Source organism: Vipera berus (genome assembly GCF_964194415.1).
Source record: "Vipera berus genome assembly, chromosome: 12".
Taxonomy (NCBI): Eukaryota; Metazoa; Chordata; class Lepidosauria; order Squamata; family Viperidae; genus Vipera; species Vipera berus.
Genome location: NC_138215.1, coordinates 19,637,660 through 19,662,099, shown reverse-complemented (window position 1 = coordinate 19,662,099; position 24,440 = coordinate 19,637,660). Strand labels below are relative to the sequence as shown.

At 42.1% G+C, this 24,440-nt stretch overlaps 1 protein-coding gene across 1 annotated transcript in view; it reads right to left on the bottom strand.

Annotated features, from left to right (window-relative positions):
- Positions 1-24,440, bottom strand: part of CHRFAM7A (CHRNA7 (exons 5-10) and FAM7A (exons A-E) fusion) — a gene marked incomplete at its 5' end in the record, with an annotated part of 38,870 nt that overhangs the window by 7,395 nt on the left and 7,035 nt on the right. Inside the window, 4 exons of the mRNA XM_081337709.1 lie at positions 42-209; positions 800-879; positions 9,546-9,655; positions 13,947-13,991. Of these exons, the coding sequence (XP_081193835.1) occupies positions 42-209; positions 800-879; positions 9,546-9,655; positions 13,947-13,991 (403 nt within the window). The remainder of the gene's footprint in view (positions 1-41; positions 210-799; positions 880-9,545; positions 9,656-13,946; positions 13,992-24,440) is intronic.

Genomic DNA, 24,440 nt, shown 5'->3' with positions numbered 1-24,440 from the left:
TAAACTGGGGTAAAAGAAGTCCTGTTTGTAAATTAGCTTACCAACTAAATCCCACTCGCCATTTGAAATGTATCCAGAGATTTCTGCTTGTTGCATCTGGAGATCAAGAGACCAGCCTCCATAAGTCCAGGAACCAAACTTCAATTTACAGTTCTGGACATCAAAAGGAAACCATCGGACATCGATGGAGCAAGAACTCTTGAAAATCCCTAGGTTGAAGTGGAAAGAAAGAAGAAAAGAATATGTCAACCATTCACTTTTTTAAAAAGAAAAATACGGAAGGCAAAACGTCCGCCCTTCCAAAGTTACAACTGATTTGTTTAAAAAATATTGTTATTGTGTGTTCCCTGCAAAATAAAACAAACCATTAACATGATTAGTATCACAGCGATTCCTTTCTGTACCCGTTGCTTCCCCCCACCACCACCACTTTCTGTAACTATTATTTTATTTTTCATTTTATTTCTGTGATTTTTGGTTTGTGGGCTCCTTTGCATATTTCCAGCTAGATTCCTCCTTGTGTTTTTTATCTAAGAGAATGACTTTCTGTTACTTTTCTATAAATATTTCTAAAGGTTAATCCTGCCATGGCTATCTCTGTACCTTTGAAGGACCTCTGACCTGGAAGCACGTTTCTCTCTATCCCCATTATCATATCGAAACAACAGCAGGGATGGCTGATTTATTTATTTAAAAAAAGAGCTTATCTAACTCTTCCAAAAATCATATCTCATTGTTGGAAGCATGCCAGGACTCTTGAGTCTGGTGTTAATTTTCCCAGCATTCCAATCATTCATACCTGGAGGAAGATACTGACAGTATCCTGAAGAGTTGACCAAAACATTTGTTTGGAAAGTAGCATCAAAACGTTCATCAGCACTGGGGAAAATTAACGAAGAAAAGAGAAATTGTTTCGTTAGAATTAAACCCGACAAGCAAACAAAAGGATCACGTTTGTTCAAAATATCAAGTATCTTAATAATAATAATAATAAGTCGGAAGGGACCTTGGAGGTCATCTACTCCAACCCCCTGCTCAGGCAGGAAACCCTGTACCATTTCAGACAAATGGCTGTCCAGTCTCTTCTTAAAAACTTCCAGTGTTGGAGCATTCACAGCTTCTGGAGGCAGGTTGTTCCACTGGCTAATTGTTCTCACTGTCAGGAAATTTCTCCTTAGTTCTAGGTTGCTTCTCTCCTTGACTAGTTTCCATCCGTTGCTTCTTGTCCTGCCTTCAGGTGCTTTGGAGAATAGCTTGGCTCCCTCTTCTTTGGGGCAGCCCCTGAGATATTGGAACACTGAACAGAATAACAGAGTTGGAAGGGACCTTGGAGGTCTTCTAGTCCAACCCCCTGCTCAAGCAGGAGAACCTATACCATTTTAGACAAATGGTTGTCCAGTCTCTTCTTAAAAACTTCCAGTGTTGGAGCATTCACAGCTTCTGGAGGCAGGTTGTTCCACTGGCTAATTGTTCTCACTGTCAGGAAGTTTCTCCTTAGTTCTAGGTTGCTTCTCTCCTTGACTAGTTTCCATCCGTTGCTTCTTGTCCTGCTTTCAGGCGCTTTGGGGAATAGCTTGACTCCCTCTTCTTTGGGGCAGCCCCTGAGATATTGGAACGCTGCTATCATGTCACCCCTCACCCTTCTCTTCATTAAACTACACATACCCATATCTTGGCTTTGATATTCCAAACTTAGTCCGTTTCCCTCCAAACTGGATACCAATTTTCTACAAGTTTCGTTGGAGAGGTCCTTTCCTCCTGAATTTCTGGAACAGCGTGTGACTTACGATCACAACTCAGCCCAAAGTTTTTGTTGCTAAGCAAGACGGTTGTTAAGCGGGTTTTGTCCCATTTTACGACCTTTCTTGCCACAGTTAAAAATCATTGCGGTTGTTAAGTGAGCAACACAGTTGTTCAACGAATCTGCCTTCCCCATTGCCTTTGCTTGTCGGGCGGTTGCAAAACGGGATCATCACTATGCGACGGTCATTAATAGGAGTCCTGAATTTTGATCACGCGACCTTGGGGAATGCCGCAAAGGTTGCAAGTGTGGAAAATGGTCATAAGTTGCTTTTTTGCAGCGCTGTGGCAACTTTGAACGGTCAGTAAGTTGAAAGTCAAGGATTGCCTGTATGCGTAGCTGGAACCAGGTGACTGCCAAAGACTGTTTTCCTCTTTTGATTGGGGTATGAAAAGAAGCTGTCAGCGAGAAAGCTGTAATTTTATGAACTTCCTCTTTTTGGGGTTCATCTGTAAGGTTTCTGACAATCACTTTAGTCTTTTCTCTATTTATTTTCAATCCTGCTACTTCTCCCAATTCTTCTATTGTTGCCAATAATTTAGGGCTTCTCTCTTCTAATCTAAATACCAAATCATCCGCGAAAGCTTGTAATTTGTATTTTTCGTCTCTTATCTCCATTCCTTTAATTTCTGGGTCCTGTCTGACATTCCTATTCAGCACTTCCAAAGTTAAAATAAGTAATAGTGGAGATAATGGACCCCCTTGTCTTGTGCCTTTTTTTAATGTTAAAGTTCTCTGTAAAATCTCCGTTTACAATTACTTGTAGCCTCTGTGAGAATATGCTGGCTACCTGCTTCCTCTGCTCTTCTCTGGCAATGGAGGACAGAGCGAAAGCTTTGCTATACCTTCTCCCATTCACAAGATGAGTTCAGGTAGAGACTAGACACCTGTCTGTGGCTGAGGCACAGCATGGGGTTGATGTTGATGGCCTCCTCGGTCAGTGGTCTCTTGAAGTCTCTTCCGTGTGCTGCGCAAGGCCGTCATAGTAAAGAGGTGCGAGCACATGGAGGATGGAAATTTGGTTTTATCACCCCGTCTCCAAGTGAATTAGGAACCTCGTCACTGCTTTCTGAAAGGAGATCCATCACAACCTGGGTTAGAAGACGCAACATCTCGGCTTTCCTACAACGCCACACTTAAGAGACTTGACAAACTGACAGCTGAATGGGTTGAAAAATGAAGCGTGCCAAACATTAGTTGCCTGAGCGTATGTTTAGCCAGAATCCAACAATGCTCTTTTGCAGGTCTCCCACAAATGCATATCAGCTGGTATAAAGGGAGCATCAACTTATTCTTCAACAGAAGGAGACTTCTCCCCACACTTCTGATGGTGTGAAATAGAAATTCCAGGCTCGCAAAGAGGAACTGTTCTTGGAGAACAGTTGCTAAGGAGCCAAGCGTTGGAGAATAACAGAATAACAGAGTCGGAAGGGACCTCAGAGGTCTTCTAGCCCAACCCCCTGCTCAAGCAGGAGACCCTATACCATTTCAGACAAGTGGATGTCCAGTCTCTTCTTGAAAACCTCCAGTGATGGAGCGCCCACAACTTCAGAAGGCAAGCCATTCCACTGGTTGATTGTCCTCACTGTTAGGAAGTTTCTCCTTAAATTCCAGGTTGCTTCTCTCCTTGATTAGTTTCCATTCGTTGCTTCTTGTTCTGCCTTTGGGTGTTTTGGAGAATAGGTTGACTCCCTCTTCCTTGTGGAGGATGGGCTCCCCATTCTCAAATCTCCTCCTGGTGTTCCAAAGAGGCATCTGGTTGGTCCTGGGAAAGCAAGGATCTGTTCCTAGCAAGACCATTAGGAGAAATAAAGAGGAATAGATTGCTTCATATTCCTTTTGAAGAAAAGATGTGTAGCTGACTGAATTGTGGAGTTCTTGGTGCTCTCTGAGCTTGATTGTTTATGTGTGTGTGTGTGTGTGATTGCAGACATTTCATTACCCAACTGGGTAACTTCATCAGTGAAGGACAATTGAGGTTGAACTAGAGCAGTGGTGGCGAACCTTTTAGAGACTGAGTGCCCAAACTGCAATCCAAAACCCACTTATATCCCGTTGGGTGCTGGGTGGGCCTGGCCCATTGGGTGGATGTAGCCCACTGGGTAGGTGTGGCCAATTGGGTGGGCGTGGCTGTGGTGGTAATGCCAGACTGGGTAGGACTAAAAAGTTCAATCAATTCCAACTTTGCGAGATTTTTTTTCCCCCGCGAGAAGTTGAAATTGATTGAACCTTTTTTTTTGCACACGGCGGCACAGGCCTAAAGCAAAAAGGTTTTATAAAACCCAGCTGAAGGCCTAGGACTGGGGCGACAGCGCGCGTGCCCACAGAGAGGGCTCTGCATGCCACCTGTGGCACTCGTGCCATAGGTTCGCCACCATGGAACTAGAGTCTCTGGACAAACGAAACAGAACCAACAGCTAAACTTTCTGACTTTACTCCAGTGCTTAAGGAAACCACATTTCCAACAAGGAGAAAAAAATGCATTGCACTGAAATGAATGTTGAACAACGATGCTTGTTCTGAGCATGTCTTGAGCTCTTTTCCACAAGGAAGTCTTCATAAGCCTTTTAGTGTTTACCCTTCCCCTCCAAGGCTAATAACATATGCTCATCTCCAGCTCTGAACCAATTATTCCTCTTGACAGATGGAGCTGGTAAAGCACGTTTTGGAACAAGTTTCATCCAAGATTATTTAAAGAGGAAAGAGATGCATGAGAAAAAAAATCTGCTCGGATCCTGAATTAAACAAAACAAAGTTGTCAGACCTGAAAGAGGCTTCTTGTTGATTGACAGGAGAAAGTGTCTTTGCAGACCACTAAAGTAAGACAATATTATTTCACACCAGCGCCCCATTGCAAGGCCAATCCTCAAGTGGGCCAGAAGAAGCACCATCATGATTGACAGTGCCAAATTGGAGTGAAATTAACCAAGCGTCGAAGCTGTTTGAGAAAAGGGACAAGGCATTTTCTTGGTGCTTAGCTGGGATGTGGCTAATTTGTAGGTCCCTGGCCAAAGAACTGAACCTTCTACTCAACATTGGGTAATAAGCACATTAAGGCACTCACAAGAGCTAAAAATGAACAAAGAGCTGACTCTGTTTCACACATTGCCTGGAGAACCCCATTGCTTCAAAGATCTCCAGGTGCTCCAAAGATGATCCAGATGCGCTACTTCTTTAGTTCTTTAAGATGAGACATGTATGCTAGGATGACCAAGTCATCCTGGAAATTACTAAGTGAAAGAGATAGTGAAAACTAATCTTGGTGGCATCTAATGGTTCTGTAAGCTGGTTGACAAATTCTGGTAGTTGAAGTCCACACGTCTTAAAGAGGCCAAAGTTGAGAAACTCTGGTCTAATCCTTTGAGCCTACATAACCTCTTCTCCAAAACACCTGAAGGCAGGAGAAGAAGCAATCGATGGAAGCCAATCAAGGAGAGAACCAACCTAGAAATAAGTAGAAATTTTCTGACAGTGAGAACAATGAATCAGTGGAACGAGTTGTCTTCAGAAGTTCTGGGTGCTCCAATACTGGAGGCTTTTAAGAGATTGGACAACTATTTCTCTGAAATGATATAGGGTCTCCTGCTTGAGACTAGGAGTTTGGACTAGAAGATCTCAAGCTCCCTTCCAACTCTGTTATTCTTTTAACCCACTGTGGCCACATGACACTCATCCACACATGGTTTTTATCCCTTGTTTGACTCTGATACAAATTCCCAAAGTCTATGGATCCTTTCCCAGACATTGTCATTGTTGTTGTTGTGATTTGGGTGGTGGAGTAGCCAATTTACACTCTTTTTCAGACTGATTTAGCTTTGAGCCAACATTTGTTTGGGTGGCCTCTCCTGTTCTGTTTTAGGTTGTTGCTTTTTTTTCACTTGCAGGCTTCACTGTTCCTTTTCAGTTATGGAAAGCTGCTTGTAAAGCCACCATCATGTACAATGTGAATTTTTGCCAGGGCTTGTAAAATAGTTGATCTCCTGCCATTCAAAACCAATTTCTTGGTTTGATTTTCTTTTAAATCTCCCACAAGGAACGTAGCCTTCGAGTGGATGTTTGTCTCAGATGAACATTTTTGGGAATCAGGAATAAGAAACTAGAATCCAACCATTCCTACAAAGGCTACCAACCCCCCCCCCCCCACACACACACACACCAATCCTTAGTGGGTTACCTGGATCAAATCTAAAAGGTGTTATTATTTCATAGATTTCATTCTCACCCATTTTCCACCTCACCATGGAAGCAGCGAGGTGAAACAGGCCTCAGATATGCCTCTGTGAGCACCTGACCTTCAGTCTGGCCCTATCAAAAAAAGGTGTTCCTTTAGATGAAAATGCTTGCAAGAAAAGTCCAGCTTAAAATAGCCAGTTTTCAGCCAGAGATCCACTGCGTAGCAAAAGAAACAGCTGAGCGTAGCGCAGGCCAAAGCAAGAGATCTTTGGCCTAATTTCAAAAGCCCTTCAGGAGATTGCTGCTCGCATTCGGCCCAGCCATGGCAGCTTTGATGGGCCGCCAAGAGGCCCTCAGCCTTTTCGCGGCTTATGGCGGCGTTCGCAGAAACCGAGAGAGCCTTTCGATCCAGCCGCTCGCAACTGCCAGGGGAGGCAAAGTAGCATGAAGATATGTGGACACTTTGCGTCACTGGGAGACAGCAGGAAGACGTGTCCTTCACAAACCTTTTATGAGAGGGTTTTGTTCATTTTTTTAAACAACTAAAGGAAAGGGTTTCCTTGAAAAATCTGCCCAGACTGTGAGGCGTCTGAAAGAATTCTGTTTTTTTCCTGCAACTAGAGAGGCAACAGGGGAGAGAAAAGGATTAAGAGGAGGAGGAAGAGGAGAAGGAGGAGGAGGAGGAGGAGGAGGAGGACAGGAGGAGGAGGCTCATATTTTTCTTTTATGAAGTAAGATGAGGAGGAGGAGGAGGAAGAGGAGGAGAAGGAGGAAGAAGAGGAGAAGGAGGGAAGGAGGAGGAGGAGGAGGAGGTGATCAGATTACAAACAAGGGTCTTCAACTGGAAAGTTCCGTCCTCCCAAAAGTAACCAAGACTAAAACTAATTAAGCTTGCCGCGCTGCATGAAGTCAGGCTTTAACTAACCTGGAGACAGGTGTCATGTGAACCAGCAAAGAAAAAGAGAATTCTCAGAGAGGCCCTTTGAAAACTGGTCGAAAAAGAAAACGCTCCGTGGGCTGCTTAACATGCCTTTTGTATCTGAGAAGATCTGCAAAATTCTCGCCACGAGAGGTAGGCAAGAAACAAGAGTTTTAATCTGCCGACGCACAGCGCTCATTGGCAATCCAAACCTGAAAGGACTCTGGGAAGAAATGTCTGTCCATTTTGGATCTCCTGTGAAAATAGAAGCCTGCATCTTAAGCATTTCTATTTTTATCTGTGAAACGTTGGCAAGATGGGTGATGGATGCGTTTCTTTCAGCTTTCAGCCAAAGAGACTTTAGGTTTTGGTGGCCACCCACCTGCAGAGGCAGCCAAGAATTTAGCTCTACTGTTTTTAAAGACCAGCGAGGTAGTCAGTTGGTGAGGGCTGAGCAGAAGCCAGCAAAACAAAGCATAACATGACAAAACTCTCTGGGAACATTTAAATCTGCTCTCCGACTTAATCCCTTCTCTCTGTGGCATTCAACAACCAGGCTTTCCTATCTGGCGCATAAGTGTCACTCACCCTGCATAGAGAGGGTAGCTTAGCAGGATGAATGGACACAGACAGCCGGGACTGCGCTCGGAAAAGGCAATCTGTGAGCACAACAGGCAGAGAAGAGAATTTCAAGATGCTATTTCTCTAGCTAAACTGCCCAGGAAGAACGTTTAAGAGCGTGCAAAGGGTTTTATGAGGTTTCTTCCCAAGGTTCACACAAGCCCAACACATGGAGGATGACTCAGTTGTTGGCCAAGACGGACTTGAAACATGTCATAGCAATAATGGTGAGACCAGTAGAAACCTCTCAAACTTGTTGGCACTCCACAATTATCAACCCAACCAGCACCAACCAGAGCGACAATGGTGGAGAGAAAAGGGAGAAGGAGGAGGAGGAGAAGGAGAAGAAAATTCCCAATCTTAGCAATCTGAATTTTTGTAACCGAGTTCTCATCGCCTTAAGCGAATACCTCACAAGGTTTCAGGTAGATGTTTCCTCAGCTTTACCTGGAGATGCTGTGAAATGAAACTGAGAGTTTTCACACGGAAAACGTGTGCTAAAGCACTGGGCTATGGTCCTGGTTTAAGTCCCAGTTCCTCTTGCTCAGTTTTTATCTATTCTGACTGGCAGGGTTTGGGGTTTTTTTTTATGACTTCACTTGCGACTTGATCCCGGGACACTGAGGCGATGGGATCAAACCTCCGATGCCTGTGAAGAAGATGCACTACATGGACCCATGACCCTCTCTCACAACTTACAATTACTCTAATATCATAGAGGCAGCGGTGTGGAAATGTCGGGCTTGGAGCATTGTGAAGTGCTTGTGTGATTTGCATGTTTCCAAATGAGGGATGTGTTTATTATGCAGCCATAAGCCTCTGCAGGCAACTGCTGGTGTCGTACTAAGGAAGCTGAGAATGCCTGAATTCCACCGAACTGCAAGTTGAATAAAAATTTACTGCTCCCGCCTCCCCTTCCTCTCCCTCCATAATGAAATACGACTTTGTAATTAAGCCGGTGATGAAAGCATAATTATAGCAGCAACAATATTGTGCAGCTAACTGACAACTTTCTGCAATTTGCCAGTGTCACTGTTAATGTATGCATTTATACAAATGCAGCTTAAGAAATGCCTACTTTCCAGACAGCTACAAGATATTATTTATAACCTCAGTCGTTAAAGGCATCTCCAGAAAACTGGCTCGATCTTTCTCTGAAATCTGGTTTCTTAAGCTGAGAGTTTCAGCTGATCGTTTTACAGATGATGTCGTTCTTAGTGGTTGAGATATTTGTACACACACGCAACACCCTCCAGCTGTATGCCAGTCTGATTTTTGGGACCCTCTGCCACTCCGTCATTGCAGATATCGTGTGGATATTTCTGGGCTCCCCAAACTGATTTCAGGTCCTCCAAAACTGATTCATTTGGGTGGAAATATTGTAGCCTGGAAGCTATTTCTGCTGAAGCCTAAGTAGATGCATGGTGACTGTCGAGGTGTTCTCTCAATGGGAACCAGATGAACAGCGAGATGACAGCCCTTTGCTCTCCCTTGGGTCAGCAAAGATTTAGGACTCCTTCCAATCTTCTTCCTCTGTTTTCTGAATAATTCCCCAACTCCACTCAGTCAAGAACAAACTCAAGTTTTAGGAGATGCCCCACAACATGCACATTCAGTCTCCATTGTCCTCGAAATGAAATCCTCTTCCTTCTTCAGTGGCTACTTGATGGAGCTCTGATGGAACCTGTGGCTTAATAGACCGACAGATAGATAGCTAGATAGTAGATAGATGATAGATAGATAGATAGATAGATAGATAGATAGATAGATAGATAATAGATAGAAGATAGATAGATAGATAGATAGATAGATAGATAGATAGATAGATAGATAGATAGATAGATAGATAGATAGATAGATAGATAGACAGACAGACAGACAGACAGACAGACAGACAGACAGACGGATGGATGATGAGGGGATGACAGATAGCATCAATGAATGCAACTGTGGGGTGTAACGTTAAAAAAAAATCATCCATCTCCTTTATAAGCAAATGACTACAGTTGTTTTAGCATCAAACGATCCCACCTGTTATATAGAAGGATATCTGGCTTCCATATCTGTCCAGCAGGAAAGCGAACATTCTTCACTCCAGGATATTCGGACATGTTCCATTGTAGATAATAATCCCTCCAATACTTGAAAATTAAAAAAAGGAAAAAGAAAACTGGAAAACTGGAGCCAACAGCCAGAAGCTAATTTACTTTTCTATTAGCACCATCTTGCTGCCTTAGGACCTGAATGTCTGCAGGGGCAAGGGATGTCAAATGGATCACAGCATCGTTGCCAATATAAAGCAAATTATGTCATTTGCACCTGTCACAGTTTTATGCCCAACGGATGCAAATTATGGGATGGTGTCATGAAGCCGGAGGCATCCCTATGGCTCATAGCAGATGCAAGTCCATGGAATTCAATATCCTTCGCACTGAAGACCACTCTGGATCCCCCCCAACAATATTTTGATGGTAAATAGAAACTCAGGTCACCCAACTGCACACAACTACCTGTAAAAGAAACTTCAGCACGCAACATCCAGCATGCCACCCCCAGCAGAAAATTAGAATATTACAGAAACACAGGCACACCTTACATCCCAATTATATTTCTCTTTAGGGCTGTGACTTCATAGCTCCTTAAAGCTGAAAAGGAGAAGCCCGAAATAACCAATTAGAAGTCATTAGTGAGACCACTAAACATCTCTCTAAAAGAGAATATTTGCAGCTTAGGGGTGAAATGTGGGCTCCTTGATGCTCTCTGAGCTTGCTTGTTTTCTTGCAAGGCATTCTTTCATTACCCAACTAGGTAACATCATCTATGCTAGAAGGGAGTGGGATTTGCAGAGTGGAGGAGGAAGAGGAGGAGGAGGAGAAAGAAGAAGAGGAAGAGGAAGAGGGGGAGGAAGGACTGTGGGGTCCTTGGTGCTCTCTGAACGTGGTGGTTTTCTTGCAGACGTTTCATTACCCAGCTAGGTAACATCATGCTGATGATCAGGGCTTTTTTTCTCATAGAACGCTCAGAACGGAGTTCCGGCACCTTTTTTTGGATGGAACCTTGTAGGGTAGGCAAGGCGGGTTGTATGACATGTGTGAGTTCCGGCACCTTTTTCTTTTACAGAAAAAGCACTGCTGATGATGTTACCTAGTTCGGGTAATGAAACATCTACAAGAAAACCACCAAAGTCAGAAAACACCCCCTCAAACGTATCTGTGTTGAGAATCCTGCTTTCTCTCTGTGTTTTGTTCCTGGAGAAATTGTCCATGGTTATAAACAAAATGTTCCCATGTTTTCCTTTCATTAAAAATGAATTCTTTAAATTCTTTTGGTGTGCAGGCAACTCAGAGACGGTGAGGGAGTCCTTTTTCCCCCCCAGCATGTTGGAGAATGCTGGGTTAGGAAGGAAGTCCACCCTTTTTCTGCTTCTGATCTGCAACTTTCCCATAATGAACCAGACGTTCTGAAAGGAGATTTATCCAAAGGGGCTACAGAAATCAAAAGAAACCAAATCTGAAATCTCAGAAAAGAGATGGCAGCCTCGTTGGTCCAAACATGGCTTCCAAATTTCCTAAATTAAAGCAGCCCCATTGAAATCAACGGGGATTATATTCTCAAGTGTGTTCAGTGGCTCTGCTCTGGTGGGATCAACCTGGATTCAAAATTTGCCTTTCACCTTTTAAGGAACACAGCAAAGAACATGAAGTTTGCCCCCTAAAGTCTTTCAGAATGAATCTCCCTTATTTACTAAATCTTCATTTACTAGCCAGCTCGAAGAGAAAAGGGTGAAAAACCAGGATGGACTAAATATCGCTCATTGATTCGAATCCATCAGGAAGACTTCTACACAATGTCAAGTCGAGAATGCCTCCTGTGGGTTCCTTTTAAATTTGCAGCCCTCTCTGCTCATTCGTTTTAGCTTCTCAAAGTCACACACTTCTCGCCAAATAATTGTTGTGCTCTCCACAAGGCTGTGTCCCCGGTTACGCTGATCTGCTGTGGAGATGATCATTAACTGTCTTCCTTACAATTGTATCAATCAGTAGGAGTTGCTCCCTATTTATATAAAAGAGTCTTGCCCACTCAGGGTGAGAGTATTCTTGGTAGTTCCTTGATTAAGCTACTGTTTACTGTCAGCTTGTTGGTCTGAGAGGGCAGTTCCTTGATTGCGGTATTGTTGACATCTTGATTGTTAGTCTATTATTAATATCTGGTGTTAAACTCTGCTTATCTGGGTGTTGATTGCTAGTGAGGAGGTGCTTTGGTCATTTTTATTCCTTTTTTGACTTTTTGATTGTCTCTTTTGAATGGCATGTAGATGTTGTTTATCTCTTTGTGCCTGTTGATGGCTGGTTTGTCTGAGCATCAGGCTTCCACGAATTCTCTAGAGTTTTTGGACTTGGCTTAGTCTAGAATGCTCACAATTTCCCAGTGGAAACTATGGTTAAGTCTGTCCATGTGTTGGACAAGTAAAAACAATAAACTCAGAGAGAACCAAGGATCCCACGTTGAATCCTGAGCTACAAACTTTCTCTTCTATCAAAGAAAGATAACTTATCATTTCTGGGATATTTTGAACCACACCTCAAAAATGTATCTATCTACTTTAGAATCCAGAATATTTTCTGAGTTTTAACCACAGAGTTCTTTCTCTTCCCTCCTGAAATCTCTGCACTTGGAATTAATCTGTCTTCAAAGCAAAGCAAAAATTTGAACATCAGGAACTGCCACACTTCAGCATCCAGAGCCAAAGAGAGCTTAAAAGTTAATTTGGCAGAGAGACAAAAAACAGTGGCAAAAATCAATCACAGAGAAGTGTTTTGCATGGAAAACGTTGATCCCAGGCCAACGCAGGGGATAACTAGAGCATCTTCATTAATGAGATCATTTTGTAGACACTTTCTTTTTTGCACTAAGAAGTCAATATCACACTATCCTCCTCTCCATTCCTCCTCCCCCCATCTCCAACATTCTCAGTGATTTCTGGATTTGCTGTTCTTTAAAAAAAAATAACACAGATATTCGGGTGGTTTTGCCAATGACAGCATGTCTGACAAACTGAATTAGCATCCCTTCTCTGCGAGTTTCTCTCTCTCTCTCTCTCTTTCTTTGCAGAGTCTATGACAGCAGCTGTCATGTTGAGATTCGTAGCCACCATTCAAAAGAATGGCAGTAGACCACAGATGTAAGAAGAAGCTGCTCTCCTGCCATAAATCTTCCCTCTGGAAGGGTTGCCTCAAGAAGTGGAGGGAAGAGCTTGTTTTTCAAGCCTACGCCATCACATCTGAGGAAGGTGCAAATATGATTGGTTTAAATATCATTTTATGTATTCATGGGTTGGTTTTACCATCTGATCTTCAAGCTCCAATTTCCTAACAGCAATCACCTTTGTGAGCAAAATTTTAGCCAGGTTTTGACTACCTTCGAATGAAACCGCTGTAGAATTGGAAAGCAAAATGGAGATTCTTCAAATTAAATTTCTCGTCTGGGCAAAACCAAAGATTATCAAATTTTTAGATAAAGCCATTCAATCCACTCCATCTAGAGATTAGAATAGAATAACAGAGTTGGAAGGGACCTTGGAGGTCATCTAACCCAACCCCCAGCTCAAGCAGGAGCCCCCTACACCAGGGGTAGGCTCTTTTATGACTCGTGGACTTCAACTCCTGGAATTCCTGAGCCAGCTATAAAAAAGCCAAGGTTGCCTACCCCTGCCCTACACCATTTCTGACAAGTGGCTGTCCACTCTCCTCCTGAAAGGCTCCAGGGATGAATCTCCCACAACTTCTGAAGACCATTGGTTGAAGGTTCTCACTGTCCGAAGATTTCTCCTTATTTTAGGTTAAATCTCTCCTTGATGAGTTTCCAGTTGATTAAGGTTAATTACCAAGGGGGTGGATTTATTTAAACATGTGACTGCAACACCACCTCAACATATTGTTTCAGTTTCCCTATATTTTAGCATGCAGATGCCGCATCATGATTTAATGCAATCATTTGACTTAACAATCCACCCCAACTACTACAGCTTCCTGACCTAAGGGTATTCCTACCTAATTCTTTGGTATTTGACATTCTAAAGAGGGTGTTTGACATTTCCAGCAAGTGACAGCTTGGCATGGCCTAAAACCGAGCATTGTTAAAACCCTGCCTGGTGTGACAGAGAACTTCAAGACACTTTTGCACTTGACAGCTGATGCATGACAGCAGTTAATATTTGACAGGCCCTCATTCAGGGTTTCCGATGGAATTCTCTCCTTTCCATTCACGGATTCATTCATTAACTCCGTCACCGCGGGCTTAAGATTGAGCCAGATTTTAAACCAAAACTCGATCACCCGTTGAACAGTCCCACTTTTCGCGTCTTCTCCTTTGTTGCGTGAAACAATTACCCAGCCGCCCTTTCTGAAGGAACCTCTGCTCTCTAAAACTTACCATGTGTAGCCAAACGTTCGTGGTTAATACTTGATTCTTTTCATCCTGCCAAGCCAAAGAAAGAAGTAGACCAAGTCAGATATTTTTAGAAGGATAAATTTTAGATTGAAAACTTTTCCTGCTTTCCTTCCCATGTGATCTTTCCCCCTGCCCTCCCCCCCCCAAAAAGCCCACCTAAAAAATTAGGAGCTTCTTCAGGGAGGATGTAGAGAATCAACCTAACAGAATTACACAGTTGGAAAAGGACCTTGGAGGTCTTCTAGTCCAACCCCCTGCCCAAGCAGGAGAACCTATGCTAGGAGCAAATGTTGTGCTATCTAATGACCAGTTGGAGGCACTACATAAGCCTCATCCTTACTGGGTCTCCTTAGGCGTAGGCATCCTACCTGAGGGATGCTCTAAGTTCAACCCTTGAACAGGGTTTGAACCAACGGGGCAAGGACGAATAAGGATGAAACCGGTTGTTTAGTTAGTGCCTCCTTCTGCCTGTTTGTGTGCCTGTGCACGCACACCTTTGAGTTAGTGTTGACTCCTGGCAACTGCCTGGACTAGTCCCTACAGGTTTCTGGGCGAGATTTTCAGAACTGGTTTGCTATTTGTCTCCTTCCCAGGGCTGGGAGAGAGTGATCGTCCCAAGGTCACTCAGCTGATTTTGTGCCAAAGCTGGGACTAGAAGTCACGGTCCCCCGGTTTCCAGGCTGAGCCCTTAACCACTACCCCAAGGTGGGTCTCGGCAGAGGTGTTAGAAAGGGGAAAGGGTGCCGCTGCAAGTGGCTGTTGAGTTGGCTCTTCTTTAACCTGATTTATGGATTCCGTGCCTTCGCTCACCTCTTCCAGGGCTGTTATTAGAAAGGGGGAAACAGACTCGGTAAAATTGCCTTTCAGCCAAAATGGTTATTAAGGATAGAGATGGACATGTTTGGCCACCAACTTCCCCATCCATGCGAGGGAGATTTAATTGGTTGGTCATTACTGGCCCAGCTTCCTGGGAGTCTTTATTAATAATGGCTTCATAAGGTGTTGCTCGTTATCACAATGCTTCTGATGCCTCATCAGCGCTAATGGGCAACATATTTGCTTCCAAACTACACAAAGCTTTGGGAAACACATCGGACAAAGAATGGTCTATTAGAACCCCCAAAGCAGTGGAGATTCGGCTTTCTGTAGCCATGAATCCACAATTAAGCCTTACATTTAAGCGACAGCATTGCCCCGCTTTACGACCTTTCTTGCCACAGCTGTTAAGTGAAGCAGTGCAGATGTTAAATCAGTAACACGGTTGTTAAGCGAATCTGGCTTCCCTCACTGAGTTTGCTTGTCAAAAGGGGATCACGTGACCTGGGACACTGCAACAGTCATAAGTGCATGCCAGTTGCCAAGCGTCCGGCTTCTGGCCATGTGGCCATGGGAATAAAAATAGTCATAAGTCAGTTTTTCAGCGCCGTTCGAATGTCACTAAACAGGCTGTTGTGAATCAAGGACTGCCTGTATTTGAAGTCCTGTCAAAATATTATTTTTTGCGCTTCCCGCTTTGCCAGCATTAAGGATTTTCTTGATGCAAAGGCTTTGCTTTGTTTTTTAATCTCTCTCTTTCGCCCCCCCCCGCAGCCTCCAGGGTTGACGTCCTGTTTTTATGGAATTCGCTTCTCTTTTCCCAAAGGTCTCCCATGTTTCCATTTGTTTCAGGCATCTTAATCATCATCGTTTTAAGTAGAAGATTTGCAAGGGCCAGTCCATATTTTTACCATTCTTACAAGAGAGCTCCGGCTGAAAGCTGGGATACGAATCTAATTACTGACATAATTGAACGAGCAAATGAAGGCCCAAATGTCAAGATTATTGTTTTCTCTTCTCCCCCCCTCCTCCCCCCCCCACCCCCGGCAATTCAGCTCAGAGATGGATGCCTAAGTTTGCAGGGCTTTTAAGGGCCATTCTAATCAAATGTCAAGAGTTGTCCTTGTGGAAAAAAACAACAAGAAGTGAGGAACTGAAGAATCGCAGAGATGCTTTGCTAATTTGCAAAGTTTGGCAGAGCACTTAGTGCAGAGTTAGCAAAGAAAAAGCCAAGCTTTATGAAGAGTCCTTCCTGTGGAAAAGCCCTTGACTTTGAAAACTCAGAATGCACGGAGGAGCATTATTCAGATGGAATTGCTTCCTTTCTTGAGTATCACGTTGAAGATTTCTTCCTCTAAATTCCTTTTCCAGGACTGTTGACCAGTTATAAAAAATAAACTAGCATTATGAGGCTCATCCAGGAGTATTTCTGTAGAAAATTATTCCACAGGCTTTTTCAGCAGACATTTCGGCTGCTTGATTTCAGACCATTTTATTTGGAAACCAAAGGACAGGTGGCAAGCAGTCAACATCTCGGTGACAATGGAAAAGGCTGGCCTGCTTTGCAAAAGTCAACACATCAGATTTCATATAAATTTGATAGATAAATAAATAAATTGCATTTCCAACAGGCAATGCAATTTCTTAGCAAGTGAAGAGTTTGGAGAGTCATTCTCTAAATGTTAACTTACACATCGGATGAGGTTGTTTTCTGTTCTTATTTTTCTTATGCTCCATAAAAGTAGCTGCAGCTCTTTTGCCTCTGCGGACAAGCTTACTTCTTAAGTCTGGGCTATTCTTGCTCTTTGCAAAACTAAGTCCTTCATTTTATTAAGGGATCTGTTCCCCTTCAAAAGAAAAATCAGATTTTGCCAAGTCCCCTTGCAAGAGATTAAAATCAAAGAAACTCTTAACACGTTTAAGGCATGCAGCAAAAGACAATGATTATCATTCAAAATAACTATGCTGTACCCGCTCTGCATCTTATGCCATTGCTAAATTCACACTGCAGAGCAATAGCCTATAGTAAAAACACAGTCCCAGTTCCCCAAGCTGTAGTAAAAATTGTCATTCTGGGTTAGTTTACTATTCTACTGATGAAGCATAATTCAGAATTCCCTGCAGGCAAACAGTGTAATCTGGAAAGAAGGAAAGGAGGCTAAAATTTAAGAATCAATTGCTTTTTGTAAAAGTGCCTTCATTATACTAAATAACATACTGAACCAGCAACATTGGAAGCAAACCTGGCTTTTGGCAACCTCCCATAATCTCCAGTAGATCCCTCTCTAGCACAATCAGAAAATGGACGGGTTTCTTAAAATTTAAGAGGTTTTGGGGGCCACTGTGATTATGCCACATGCCGAGAAAATTCCATAAGGGATGGACCACATCAGCTTTCAATAATAATCTTCAGCACCATGAGCAAGTACCTTTAATAACTATTTCAGAAATTGTAAAATTACAGGCAGCTGTGCTCAACTATTAAAAATAGGTTGGGAAGGTGGCAATTGGTACCACCCAATTATAAATGGCCTTCTTAACCAGAGCAGACAACTGTCAAATTGGTGCAAAGAATCAGGGCCATTTGTAAGGTTGCAGCATAGAAGATTTATTCAATCTTATGGCCAAGAATCCGGTCAACTGAAGTTCAACACTAAATTGGAACCAGATAAGGGTCAAAGGACTTCAGGAGGGGTTGGACTTGAAGCGCTTGTAGAAACACAATGATTCTAAACTGATGGCGTGCTTAAGTCCGCCTCCCAGTTATGCCTGCTTTTCTCCTACATTAGAAGAGCAGAGGAACGGAATAAAATCCAAGAATTTTTGTTGGAGATTGTGAGTCTAGTCCCATCTTGGGCACAACTGGGTGGGTTTGCTGATTTGAGGTTGTGGTAGCCCTGAGTTGAGGGGGGGAACTCATTAGCTTTCATTTGCCAACAAAATTGCTTGGATTTATTCCATTCCTCTGGTCTTCTAATGTAGGGCAAAAGTAGGCAGGGCTGGGTGGATTTAAGCATGTCATCAGTTTAGAATTGTTGCATTCCCACAAGTTCGCCAAGTCAAATCCCTCCTGAAGTCTTTGACCCTTATCTGGCACCAATTTAGTGTTGAACTTTAGTGGACCAGATATTTGGGTACAAGCTTGAATAAATCTTCTGCACTGCAATCTTACAATTGTCCCTGATTCTTTGTGCCAATTTGGCAGTTGTCTGCTCTGGTCAAGAAAGCCCTTTATAATCATCCTGACCTTTATTATCATCATTACCATGATTATTATTATTAATGGTCATAGGGAACCTGTTGAGAAATTATTGGCTGACTGGGGCAGCTTTTAATTTATTCTATGGGTTGTTGTTGTTGTGTGTTTTTTTAAAAAAAAACTGCATTTCCCCAACATTAACTAGAGGTTTACCATTGCTTTCTCTTCCACCCACTGTTGACCTGCTAATGATTCTTCTACTACAGAGGTTATGTTGACGTTCATCTAATTGCAATAACAAGTTAAGTTCAAGTAATTAATGAAGAGATGAGGTCAAATGAGTATGCCAAGCTATAAATTTCTGTCTAATGGTGCAGAAGTGTCAACATTATTATCCTCTCTCCTTCAGACAATAAAAACGAACTTTCTTCACATCCTCTGGAGGGAACAAAGTCTTTAAACATTAAACAGAGAGGGCTCTTGCGAGGAGCTCTTATAACCTACTTTAATTTTGCCAACATTTTTAAAATGGTAGATACTTTCAGGAATTTACCATTTCTCTTCTTCAACCTCTAACCCTAAATAAAGTCATAACCATTACTCTCCCACTGAAAACGGATGGGGAAAAAATCCTCCAGGTTTCTCCGATTATCACAAAAGGACATTTTTAGGATGACTTAAAGGTATATTGAAAACAACGTCTTTCTACCATTATCAGAAACTGCAATGTTGAATATATTTAAAGCAAGAGGCTTACGAGCAAATAGAAAGATCTACAAAATAAGAAAACTGTAGGGAGATAACAGATGGGGTGATTGATGGGACCCCATCCAACAAAATGAATGTTTTCACTGGGACCCCCCCTCCCTCTGCTAGTTTTAAAGATGGTGGGGGTCTGGCGAGGTTTTCTATCACAGCTTCAACATTCAGCTCCTCCGTTGTTGGCGTCAACTGGCATCCGAAAACTTGGCTGCAGTTCTGCTACAATCTAAGTCATCTTCTTCCAGCAAAATCCTTTATTTCCACAGCAACAGCCCATAAGGAGAGCAAAGCCAATTGTCTTCTTTGAAAATTCAGAAAAGGACAAACTGTCCAAGCTGCCCCCACCCCCAACCCCCCCTCTCTCTCTCTCTCTCCCTCTCTCTCTCCCTCTCTCTCTCTCTCTCTCTCCCATGTCCCTTCCAAGATGCTGCAGGTATTTACATGCACATTTTCCTGTTTACAATCAGGAACACAATCAGAACATTTTCTATTAGCTGCAGTACATTGTACAACATGCTGGTTTGCTTTACGCCAGAGCTGCCCAAGCTTGGCAACTTTAAGACCTCGGGACTTCAATTCCCAGAATTCCCCATGTATTCTCACAAGTTTAACACATTACTACATCAGTTTTTAACCCAAACTATCAGCAATAACATCTAGATCCTAATTTACTAACTGCTTAAAAAAGGCTTTCAATACTTACTCCGTAGCTGATGCAGGCTAGCTGCTGGTATCCAAACTCACTTTCCAGATAGAGTCATTTACAATTAGAGGCTCCATTCAACCCTATCTGAATGTGCAACATTACTCTTAAGTATGAAACAGACCATTTCAGTTATTTCTAAGAGTTTTGAACACTTAGAACAACATTTCCAAGAGAGCTGCCTCTTCACACTCAAAATAACTGTTCTGACCTAGAAGTTGCCTGTTTTGAATTCAGAATGAAGTGTTTCCCATTCAGAGTGGCTTAATTCAAAACATTTTGCACCCTCCTAGTCAGCATGGAGATGATAAATGCAAATTTGGAAATGTCATTTTCAAAGTAATTGAAGCAAGAACAGCTTTTCCTCAAGTGGGCCAAAAGCATTTCTTATACTTGCTGTGTTAAGTTCCTTTTCAGTCTGAGAAATGATGACAGAATTTCAACATCAACTTGGACCTAAATATTCATAATTGTTGAAGGGGTTCCGCCTTATTTCTCCAATTCGCTGTTCACAAGATTACAAAGAAGTCTTTTCATAACCAATGATTGTGACTCCGTGGGTCCTCAGTATTTAACAACCTTCCCACACTCTGTTGGAGACCATAGTTTATACAACGTAATCAGATAAAAAGGTACTGCTGTGTCCACATCCTAATTGGATCTTTTTTTATTGATGCAAGACAAATTACTTTCCTTATTAAGTAATAAAAATCCTAATGCAGAACTGCATTCCCACTTCTCCTAAAATGAAATCTGAAGAAGCTATTAAATAGGCAGATGTATTTCTTCCATTTCAAATGGGGAAAAAATCCAATAATTACAAAATGGCATAGATACTGAAAGTGTTTAGAAACGATGCTGTTAGAAAACTTAGCAAAACTGAGACACAATACGTTCTTGAGCTGCGTTCGGAGTATACCGGTAGTCGCGTAGAACACTTCTCCTTTTAGATATACCAAGGCTGGTTGAACATTATTTTGATTTAATGGGATGGTCCATTAATAGAATACATGGAGCTAATTTGAGGGTCCCTACTTGGGATAATGGGAATGTAATGGAGCTTTACACATGCTAAGCTTTCAAATTAATTTCAGAATTGGGATGGAGTATGAAATGCCAAATACTTCCACAGCTTGGTACAAATAGGTGTTGACGTACTCACCCAGCATACTACTCCTTTTTGGGATAATAAATACGGTAGTATACAAAGCACAGAAAAAATATAACAAAGGGAGAAGAAAAGGAAATACAGCTAACACTACAAGAAGAGTCACATGGTTGAGTTAGGTGGCTACAGAAATTTGAATGATTGAATAATAATAATAATAATAATAATAATAATAATAATAATAATAATAATAATAATAATAATAATAATAATAATAATAATAATAATAATAATTTAATTTCTATACCATCCTTCTCCCGAAGGACTCAGGGCGGTGTACAGGGCAAATACAGTAAAAATACAATGTACAAAAGTTAAAAAAGAATTAAATAATACAGCCTGAATGAATGAAGCCCATTCACTATACCTCTTCATAGCTTTCTATTGTTAAGATAATTCTTGCTTCCATCACTTCGCTGTCACTGTTCTGTTGGCCTCTGTTTATTTCATCCCTTGACTATTTGCCTTGGTGGAGCAGTGGGCTAATGCCTCCTTAAGTAACACCAGCTGCCTGCAATTAGTGCAGGTTCGAGTCCCCCCAGGCTCAAGGTTGACTCAGCCTTCCATCCTTCCCAGGTAGGTAAAATGAGGACCCAGATTGTTGGGGGCAATTAAGCTGACTTTGTAATAATGCCGCTTGGGGGTGTGTGTGAAAGCCCTAATAAGCAGGCATATACATAGAATGAAGGCTATTGCTAAGCACATTGGTTTGTGCTTAAATTGTAAGCTGTCCTGAGTCTTCGGAGAAGGGCGGGATATAAATGGGATTAAAATTTTAAAAAAATTGGGCTACATTTAATTGGCCTCTTTTAATAGAGATTTCTTTTTGACTATCTGAACCACAGCGCTCTTTTCCAGATACAATGATGGAAGAAATTTGTGGGAATCTTCTAAGCTCTACAATGCTTAGAAACATTTTGACAATGAGAGCAAACCTATAAGAAGACAGTTAATCTGTCCTAGAGATAGACATGCGATTGTCCAGCGTGTTAAGAAAGCTGATCAATCAAGTTGTTGGATGGAGCACCCTTTAAAGCCAGGGTGAGGACACCACAAATGGAGCTTGAACCATAGGGGAAATGCCGTCTCGTAACCTTCCTCTGAAAGGGAAAACATCCTATCAGCGCAAGGGGTCCTTTCCAATTTCACATTTGCTCTCCTTCTGGGTAAGGGGAAAGGCTGGAGACACGGACCATTTAAGTGATAGAGTCAACATTTTGAAATAGGGGTGATGGCATCATGGATTGACAGACACAGACTAAAAGCTTGCAATATGATCAAGACATTCTGTAAGGGGCATCATTTTAGGACCCTGGATAGAGTCAAGAATAAAAGACTTGGGTCAACGAGCAAAGAGATGATCAGACATTATTAGCTTAGCAATCATCAGCTGGGCACAATATGTTCATCACATAGTAGGCAAAAGCTTGCTTGTTTGTGTGCAGGATGGAGTTAAATCTCTCTCTGCCTGTTCGGGAAGAGAAGGATGGGGGGGACAATGTTTCTCAGTTTGGGTCCATCCCTTTGGAACAAGCTACCATGGTGATCCAGATGTTGTTGTTTTTTTTATGGCATCTAGGAGGGCTGTAAAACAGAGAAATTTTGTTGACGCTTAAATCTGGAAAGTTGCTTGGATTTGGGCCCGGCTTGTTTTTCGTGGTTTTAATTGTTGGTTTTTATGGTTCAATATAGTGGCATCCATAGGGAACCACAATGTTGTCCAAATGCTGATGTGTGCTTGGTGGCATCATCTCATCCATACAGCATTTCTGTAGTTGCATTCTGACCTCTGATGCAAGTATGCCAGTTGACGTAATTGTGCAATGTTGTGTTGGTATTTTGCCTCCCACTCTTGAGTCACTGAGATTGATTGATTGATAATATGCTATGGTGTTGACTGTTAGCAAAGTCATACATTTTCTCCAGGGGGATTGTCTCCAACATGGTCCTTCACATTATATCTGTTACCACTATAATTGAATCCATCCACTTGATGTTGGTCATTCTTTTCTTCTGTTTCCTTTCCCAGCACTACAGATTTCTCAAGAGACGGGGTCACCATGGATACCCATAATTTTATATGAAGATATTGCAACAAAAAAAACCCTAGGAGGCCATATGGAGTTGAAAGCACATGAATATAATAATTAATATATATTCTTTGATTTGGGACTCTTCACCTCTCCAATTGACAAGAATCCCTCTGATACTATCTCTTCTCCACCATCTCTTTATTCATGGAAATGATGCACTATAAATTCATAAAAAAGGGAAGTCTGCTGCCAAACAACCTTCCGCTTAGGAAACCACTATGCAAATTTCTCTGCAACTGAAAGCATTTATTCTATCTAGCCCCTGCGCTTACATAAAATTCAAAACAACACAAGGCAAGGACACTTGAACCATGCACAGCTGAGGCATAAACATTACGAGCAGGGATGTAATTCTGTTGCATTAACTGCTTAATGGTGATCATAACTATCTCACGACATCTGGATATGCTGATCCTGTTGTTTTAGGAGCGAAAGGAAGCTTTATATTTCAACCCGTCATCCACAGCAATCTATCACATACCATCCATCCTCTAGGATTCTCGTCACTTTTCCCAGGCCTCCTTAATCACAGCTGACTCATTACTAAATGCTCCATTTACATGCATATAAAAATATCTTTGGGATTCATGATGCCTCCATACCTATTTCAGAATTGCAAACACCAGCAATTTAGTTTTCTGTTTTTGTCCAGACCCGATTATTTCTTTCATTTTATGCAAATTGCCCTTCTTTTGGCAGCAATTAGAATTAGCTTTTTCTCTTAGAAAGAAGGGAGAAAATAGATGTCACAGAGATGCGTGGAACTCTACACAGAAACGGGATCCTTCAAGAGGCTGAAAAGGTAGATTGGAGAACAAGTCAAACACTGCTGCGATGGTTACAGAAAGAAGAGAAGAGAAGAGAAGAGAAGAGAAGAGAAGAGAAGAGAAGAGAAGGGAAGGGAAGGGAAGGGAAGGGAAGGGAAGAGAAGAGAAGAGAAGAGAAGAGAAGAGAAGAGAAGAGAAGAGAAGAGAAGAGAAGAGAAGAGAAGAGAAGAGAAGAGAAGAGAAGAGAAGGGAAGGGAAGGGAAGGGAAGGGAAGAGAAGAGAAGGAAGGTAAGGGACAGATCTTCATGGAGAAACAATGAGTGGTTGCTAAGAGTCAACAATGACTTGTTGGCCCATCACCCACCAATTAGGGCTTTACATCGGTAGTCCTTGACTTACAAAAGTTTGTTTAGTGACTACTTGAAGGTACAAAAGCACTGAAAAAGTGACTTATGACCATTTTCCACACTTACGACTGTTGCGGCATCCCCATGGTCATGGGATCAAAATTCAGATGCTTGACAACTGACTCGTATTTATGACAGTTCCAGTATCCCGGGGTCACATGGTCCCCTTTTGCATCCTTCTGACAAGCAAAGTCAATGTGGCCATTGGTGAAGATCACAAGAAGGGATCCTGGCTCTCCTGACTGATTTCTGGATCTCCCCTTGGAATCTGGGAGGAAAAGGCTAGACTTTAGTCCGGCCCAAAATTGCTCATCTTACATTTTTCACTATGGATTAATTCCCTTCTTCACGCTAGTTGGGTAGCTGAAATATTCCACTAGTCAGCTACTGAAACTGCTTTTAATCTGTTTGAATAATATGATTACCTTAATGGCTCGGTGGCTGCTTTTCAAAATCTTTCCAAAAAAACCCCAGCCCCAAATGCTTTATTTTTTAAAAAATAAAACTTAGTCCAAAGCCTTGATTTTCACTCCACCCTTAATTACCTGATGGTGACTTTCA